Source organism: Phalangium opilio, unplaced genomic scaffold, assembly GCF_054372755.1.
Source record: "Phalangium opilio isolate 3A_F unplaced genomic scaffold, DU_Popi_V2 ptg000031l_1, whole genome shotgun sequence".
Lineage (NCBI taxonomy): Eukaryota > Metazoa > Arthropoda > Arachnida > Opiliones > Phalangiidae > Phalangium > Phalangium opilio.
Window position 1 is genome coordinate 3,773,672 of NW_028324158.1, and position 7,912 is coordinate 3,781,583.

The 7,912-nt window shown below is 35.9% G+C and overlaps 1 protein-coding gene across 6 annotated transcripts; it reads left to right on the top strand.

The window, feature by feature from the left end:
• The first annotated feature begins 2,734 nt into the window (after positions 1–2,734).
• On the top strand, positions 2,735–7,641 carry LOC149690083 (glutamate receptor ionotropic, delta-1-like). 6 transcript variants are annotated; one of them, XM_089869593.1, is made up of 10 exons: positions 2,736–3,901; positions 3,962–4,057; positions 4,166–4,222; positions 4,288–4,391; positions 4,456–4,546; positions 4,607–4,765; positions 4,819–4,948; positions 5,100–5,329; positions 5,402–5,649; positions 5,827–7,641. In XM_089869593.1, the coding sequence occupies exons 3-10, from the start codon at positions 4,172–4,174 to the stop codon at positions 6,068–6,070; spliced, it is 1,257 nt and encodes a 418-aa protein (XP_089725719.1). In that variant the 5' UTR covers positions 2,736–3,901; positions 3,962–4,057; positions 4,166–4,171; the 3' UTR covers positions 6,071–7,641. The 6 variants fall into 6 exon arrangements, with proteins under 6 accessions (XP_089725724.1, XP_089725719.1, XP_089725721.1 ...); XM_089869595.1 differs by having other exon boundaries at positions 2,736–3,707; positions 3,772–4,057; XM_089869597.1 differs by having other exon boundaries at positions 2,736–3,707.
• Positions 7,642–7,912: the final 271 nt, after the last annotated feature.

Sequence of the window (7,912 nt, forward strand, 5' to 3'; positions counted from 1 at the left end):
AATGGCGTCTACTTGGCAGAATCCAATTGTAGAAAGGGTAAAAAGACCCGTACAAAAACATGTACATGTATGTTAAACTTTTACTTTAGTAAAGCTTCTAATCTTGGCTTTATTAAATTGCCAGAAGTATTGATTCTACGCGTTTAAGGCTGCGCAAAGAAGTGGTCAAAGCTTCAAGATTTCTTTAAATTGCCCAATTACGATTATAAACCCAAGAGAATAAGAACATAAAGAACGGTTTACGGAAAGTACAGTTAACGTTGCACTAGCCTTCTACAGCATAAAATCCTCCACCATGAAGATGTACATGGGAGGAGCCGTCTGAAGCCCGCTCCTTTTTCTGTGTCCCTATAAGGTAGGATCTCAACAAAAACATCTCTGTAAAAATATGCCAAGTTGTTTGGCCGTAAAAAGAAGTGAGATCTAAAATACGGCCAAGTTATTATCTCCAGGTGAACCAACATTTTATTCGACTTAAAGGGATAGGTTCAATGTTTTCCGACTAGTACAAGATGAGGGCAGTTTTAGGTAAAAAAATGTGCCTAAAATTATGTGTGCCAAAAAAAAATCGAATTAAAACGTTTAAAATTAAGAAAAGTACGTTAGATATTTTGAAATTCAAACTAGCCGCGAAATACCGCCCAACTTGTTTTTCACACTATGACGTTGCAAATGTCTCTTGATTCATTGGTTGTTTGGAAATAGGAGAATGAAGGGAGCTCTAGACCACTGTATAGTAGCTTTTCACTTTCACTATCACTGGGGAAGCGGCGCATATTTGAGAAGACCTTTGTAAACATAATTCTGATTTTTCATGTTTATTATCCTTTGTTCTCTTAACTCTCGGTTACGTTGTAGAGTAAGGATGGTAGAGATTTGTCAAAATTGTTACAGGTAATGTCCAAAACACCACATTTTTGCGCTATTTTGGCAAAGGCTTAGCTTCCATGTATAATAATGGTATGGTCATGTTTTAGCCTAATGGCCCTAATCTAAGCTTTAACATATTTTTAATTGTAATTAAACATAGTAAGACTATTACTTTGAACACCAAAATTACAGTGAAACTATTTACCTTCCTTTATAACTTTCAAAGCATCCCCGTATCGAAATGAGTTATATTAATTTGGCGAAAATGCAGAATAGTATGAAAACTACTTTTAGGAGTAAATACTGTACCTCCGAGTGAGAGGAAAGTCGCGGGAGTAATTTAGTTTTTTCGCTCGTGTTTTTGCAAACGCCTGTAGAGGGGACGGTGATCGGAGCGGCGCCGAAACTAATACTTAAAAATAGTTAAGTTATTAAAACTATCAATATCTATATATTTTTGAAAACGTAATTTTAGGTTCTATCTCATTTAAAAAAATGAAAGCTTTTCATTAGTAGTCAAAAGATCGATTCTCAAGAATGTTTTTCTGACTTGGCCATTAGCGTTTCAAGGATTCGTTTAATTCCAGATATGGATCGAAATTAAAATATTAAATCAAATTGGTTAAATATTCTTGATAAGCCTTTGTGGTTAAACTTGTAACTTCCGTTCTTAACCTTCACGGGCGCAAAGAAGAAGGATGCAAGTTTGGAATGCTAATGGCCAAGTCAGAAAAACATTCTTGAGAAATTTTAAGTCGAATAAAATGTTTGTTCACCTGGAGATAATAACTTGGCCGTATTTTAGATCTCACTTCTTTTTACGGCCAAACAACTTGGCATATTTTTACAGAGATGTTTTTGTTGAGATTTCACTCCTTTTTGTACGTGCATGTTCTTGTAGATTTATAGATGTAGGATTATGAAGTGAAATAAACATTTGTACTTTTAGATTTTTATTTGTTCTTTCCAAGAGTTTTACTTGGCTTTGCCTGTTTCAACTTTTTGCATTCAACTTTCTTTTTTTTCTCAGGATGTGATACTTTTGTTAACCGTATTTCTATTCGAAGAACACTACATTGTGGCAACTGGCAAGTAACACTTTTAATCAACAGAATAGATTTAAGAAAAACCATAAGGAAATTATACTCTCTCTAAGGGGCCAAGATTCTATGTTACGGATGAAATGTATGTATGTCCGATTTGGTTAGCCTTCCGTCTCATCTCAAGTGGTATAATAATTGTATAGCCTAAACAGAGGCCGAGCGCATTCGCTGCAGAGTAACCCGGCATTGAACATTTTTCCCTCCTTCAAAGATTTCTCACGACAGCTCTTCGTGATTTTTACTAAGCGCGAATTTACCTCTTGTGTCTGAGAGAGCTGGGGGGTTCTGGAAATTCTCTTACTTATTTTTCCCCCCAGTCCTTCCTCTCTCGCCTACCCGCCTGTTTTAGTTTGATTCCCAACCGCTTGGGAGCGTTATCTCAGAGCTCGCCTCTAGACCACGACCGGCTTAGGATATCGGTCGTGGCTGATTTTGAAAATTATTTTTCTCTCCCGCGAATTTCACGAAAAATTCGGAAGGAGCCTCTATACAAAATCTACGTCACATCTAGCAGAACTAGATGTTTTTAATAATAGATGCGCTTGGGCCCTTAGAGAGAGAGAGTATAATTTCCTTATGGAAAAACTAAATGAGTCAAAACACGCTTAGAACCATTTCAGACGAAATGAAAAGGAAATGAGTAAAAAATTTATTTACTAAAACATTAAGTAAAAAACATAAATTTAACAATACGAAAGAATCATATTAGTAAAAAATATTAATATTAAAAGACGAAAACATTAAATTATAATGTCCTATTACGAGGGGATCTAAATTATAAAACCCCCATTTCAGGGGCTAACAGGGGAAAATTCCCGCTTTTGGGACTTTTTCCTTTCTTTGTATGCTAAGTCCTACTTGTATGCCAAATTTAATCATTCCCGCAACACTGGAAGTGCCCTAGAGGTTAAGATGATGACTCTAATTCTAAACCCCCATTTCAGGGGCTAAAAGGGGAAAATTCCCGCTTTTGGGACTTTTTCCCTTTGCTTGTATGCTTAGTGGTACAAGTATGCCAAATTTCATCATTATAGCACCACCGGAAATGCCCTAGAGGTTTTGATGATGTGTCAGTCAGTCAGTCAGTCAGTCTCATAATGTGTCATTTTCACATAGGATTATCACAGAAACCAAATGAGTTAGAAAGCTGGAAGCTGGAGGACTTCCTAGGATTAACACTGTGCCCTTGAGGTGCAAATATGAGTGGTGTACTATTCCCCAGTACCGAGTTACGAGGGGGTCAAAATGAGGCTGAAATGTTTCGGGTAAAGGATTGCTGGTAGTGCACGACCACTTGGCGGGTGCACTGCCGTGCACCCAGATTTAAGTGGATCCCAAAATAGGAATGAACGGATGTAACGCTTTTTCTACTTCCAAAGGCCTATGGCTGCCACGTGTTAGCATTCCTACTACTACCAGGAATAAATAGATTTCTTCAACTTGGAGTCATTAACAGGTCATTTTCTAGACCTTCCAGTTTGAATTAAAGGGGAGGAGGTCTAGAAACTGCCACCCCTGACGTCATGCATAATGTTTGAACTTAGAAACTACGTGAAATTGGCAGAGCTAGGGATCTGCTCCGCCAGTCCCGCGTCCTATGAGAGCCGAGCCCTAATTTAAATAATTCCTTTTTCCCGTGCTTACGGGTGTGCTGAACGAGTAGATCATTCTAGCGCTTTAGCGCATCGAGGGGCAACTCACTAACGTATCAGAGTTAACCCATAGTGTGGGAATGTAAGTGAAAATTTACTTCACGACTAACTTTATGAATTTTTTTTAATGTTTAAGATTTGGGTAGTGGAACTGACTTGAGTAATTGGCGATTTTCTTGCATTTGGTGAATTAATTCTGTCATGAGCCAGCGTTTAAATTGCCCAGATTTAAGAATCCACTTTAATATGTTAAAAACTTTAATTACCCAATAAAAGGTTGAAAACTGGAAGTTGGCCAAACATTCGCGTAGAATCAAATAGTTTCGCGTCTTACAGGTGGAGCCACTATATCGTAGATTTTATATTTACCATGAAATAACTGATGCGGCAAATTAAATATTATTTTCACTAATTTCTGCCCGACTATTTGAGGTATATTGCATTTGTTTTGTCATGGTTCGGTTGCATATTGCTCTAAATCAAGTTCCACCCAATATGACTTTTTTGCCAACTACATCAATTTTAATGCATTTATATAAGACGGAAATGAAGGATTGCACTTGTTCAGGGCTAAGACTCAAACTAACTTTTATGCAGGTATAGTAACCAAAATTCCTTCAGTTCGACGAGTCCTTACGTAAGGAAATTTTATTTTATATTAGACTCTTTACCTTCAAGTTGTTAACCGATTACCTAACAGTGACCCAATTCTAAATGGAATCGAATCAAATCTTTTAAATAGTCTGGCCAGCACACTTAACTTTACGTAAGCTATTTCTGTCAATTATTAGACGTCAGATGTTTCAGGTAACAAATTAAAATTTTCAAAGGTACGATCTTCACGAGACTGAATCTGGTCAGTATGGGAAATTGCTACCAAATAAATCTTGGACTGGTGTTGTCGGACGTCTGGCTGCTGAAGTAAGTAATTGTTTAAAAAAATTAAAACCACACTCGAATAACAAAAAATATCTCTCGAAGAAAGCCGATTTTTGCATTTCTGCACTTTCCGTTACTGAGGGGAGAAGAACTGTTATCGATTTCAGTGTCCCTTATATTCACGACACGTTACGCTTTTACGTGGGTGTTGAAAATGGAACTAGATCAAAAGTTTTATTTCTGAGTCCATTTAATGTTAATGTAAGTATAAATTTGCTTCATGACTACCTGAAATAATTTTTTTTATGTTTAAGCTTTGGCTAGTAGAAGTAACTTGTACAATTTTGGTTTCAATTCTACTGTACATATGTTATACCTTTCGTCATAAGCCACCATTTAAAATGAGCAGTTTTATGGTCGTCTTTGGCATTGCTGCGAAACAAGGTATTTTATTCACTTTGCAAAACATTTTACTTAAATATGTTACAATAATATTAAATATCATGTTAATCCCCGACTGTAGAGTACCATTTTTTTTTGGCTATTGAAAAACTACTTCGTCTCCTCATACGGCTGTTCATTTTTATGATTGCAGGTGTTAATCTGAAAAGTATTCAACAACCAGCTTCATTTATGATAATTTCATTGCTGATTACTTGCACAATCACCAACATTTTCTATGGAAATGAACTTAAAGCCTCTACTAGCGTTCCAACGAAAAATGATATAAATACACTGGACGATTTAGCATCAGTTCTTAGATTGGGAACCATGAATTTTTATATTCCGGAACATTCCTCTATATTAGAGTATATCGCTAAAATGGTAGGTGAATTAATATTTATTGTTACCGATGATGAATAATACTGCAATATGCCTTGATTTGAAATCACACAGCCTCCCACACCGTACGGAGATCTATTTCGTCGAGTGACTGAGATTAGACCACGAAGACCATCGAATAACGCTGACATCTACGCCAGACGCATTACCACCACACAATCTCGAATTCGAATGGAGCTGGAACTACTTAAATTGGGGTATCCACCGTCTAAGATACGGGCAGTAAGTGAACCCCTTGCAAGTTTAAACACCGCCATTGGGTTTCGAAAGAACTTCACTTGTCAAGGATCGTTTAACTGGGTGTAAGTATGAGTTCACTGAGATCCAGTGGCAAATAAGGGAAACTGGTTGTGTTACCGTTACATGATAGTATTACAAATGATTTTTCTTTGCACCATCCTCTGTATTACCTTTAGCATATACCAGACGGTATAAATCTGTATATTTGTGATTAATATAAGTAATTCTTCCCATGACAGCATTATAGCATTATCTGAAAGTGGCTGTCTGCAGAAGTGGCAAGAAGAATTAATGTTTCCAGTGACTATGGAAGAGATGAAGAACATGATCTCGGCCACGGAAGTTAACTACATCGGGTTCATTGATTTAAAAACCACATTTGGTCTACTTTTCATAAGTTATTTTGCGTCTCTGGTTGTGATTGCTATACAACATTGCAAGATACTATTGGTAAAATGCTTTCGCAAGATACTATTTGTATAATCCTTGAAACTTCATTTGAAAGAAAAAAAACATCAGAAGAAAACTTTTGTCTAACTTTACATCGGTTCTTATTTCATCATAGTCCAGCGATTATTTTCAAAAGAGAATGTTTCGAAAACTATTTAACAAGTAACCTAAACTGGAAGGTTATCTTTATGGTTGCAATTAATTCTCCCGAAACCGTTTCAGCCTTCCCTTTAAGGGCTTAAAATTTTGAAGCTTTCTTGCACAAAAAGCTTTGACGAAAACATAAGTTGCTTTTACTAACATTAGAAAACTTAAACTCGAGGAAAATAGTAGCAAACCTTCGGATGAACATAATCATAACATATGCGTGTCGGTATTATCGGTGGGAAATTACCAAGATATTCTAAACGCGAATAAATAAATGCTCTGATCTGAATTTGTGTAATAGGGAAAAAGTAAAGCTTCGCTGTTACCCAATGGTACCTTTTATCTAATTTTCCGAAGCAAGCATTATTTGAAAGTTAAAACTTAATAGACTAATAAGTGTTAATTATATCAGAATTAATAAGAGTTAATTACAGCTGAATTAATAAGAGTTAATTACAGCTGAATTAACAAGGGTTACTCATATCTGAATTTATATGGTCTTGATTTTCTCCGTGTTTCTAGGCAAAAGTTTTAATGGTTAGTATTGTGTTCCCACGGTTCTCTCGACCGTTATTTTTCGCGTGAAAGTGAAGGGTAATTTATGTTTGCGCGAAAGTAAACTAAACTTTATAAATATATAATCTGCCCTAGAGTTAACTTTGTTCAAATTTTTTGGTCGGAATAGTTTCTGTTCACGATTAAGGTTGATTTGCACGAATTCTCTCTCGAGAAAATGTGACTTTTACACGCCATTCGTGTTCTAAGACTAGCTATAACAAAGATATTGAACATTATTATTAGTTTGTGGTTAGGAATACATACGAAAATAATGTCGGAGTTTAAAATATTTTGTATGATATTGATATTGAATTTAAACCCCAAAAAAAATAAATTTTCAATGCTTCAAAAAGATTTCAATACTTTAATGACGTCTTGTATTTCTCAGTGTATATAGGCGAAGATTGTATATTCCCTGGGTTCTCTCGCCCGTGATTTACCGCGTGAAAGTGAAGGGTGTTGTTTGTTTTGCGCGAAAGTCCACTAAATGTATAGGGCGCTGTCTTTTAGCTGTGGCGTAGGGCCTAGCCACCACCCCTCTATGCATTGTAAAGGGACCCACCTGTAAATAAGCCACAGGCTTAGTGTGGAAATCCCTTCATAGACATAAGCTTAGAAAAAGCTTTATGATTATATAATCTATATTCTGGAGTTAACTTTGTTTCCATTATTTGGGTGGAAAATGTTTCTTTCCAAGATTGAAATTGATTTGCTCGAGTTTTCTCTCGAATAAATGTGACTTTGACACGTCATTCCTGTTCTATGACTAGCTACAACGAAGATATTGAACATTATTATAAGTTCGCTGTTAGGAATACGTACAACAATATCACCTGAATTAGGAATATTTTGTATTATATTGATATAGAAATTAAACCCAAGTAGATTTCAATGTTTTTATGATGACCGAAAGGAATGATTTTAGTTGTTCTGGAAGAAGATTTAAACTAACTTTTATGAAGGTAATATTGCGATTTATTTTGCTCTATCATAATTTAATAAATATTAAATTCTATTCTTTTTACTTAAGAGCCATTACCTTCAAGTACGTGGACGATTACCTAACGGTGAACCAATTCTGAGTGGAATGGAAGCAAATCTTTTAAACAGCCTTGCGAAAACCTTAAACTTTACGTATAGTATTTTGGCTATTTTCGAAGAAACCTGCCT

Coding starts and splice junctions, on each gene's coding strand:
- LOC149690083 (XM_089869593.1), top strand. CDS start 4,172: ATGAAGGATTGCACTTGTTCAGGGCTAAGACTCAAACTAACTTTTATG. Junction 4,392..4,455: donor GCCAGCACACTTAACTTTAC/GTAAGCTATTTC, acceptor AAATTTTCAAAG/GTACGATCTTCACGAGACTG. Junction 5,650..5,826: donor CAAGGATCGTTTAACTGGGT/GTAAGTATGAGT, acceptor TTCCCATGACAG/CATTATAGCATTATCTGAAA.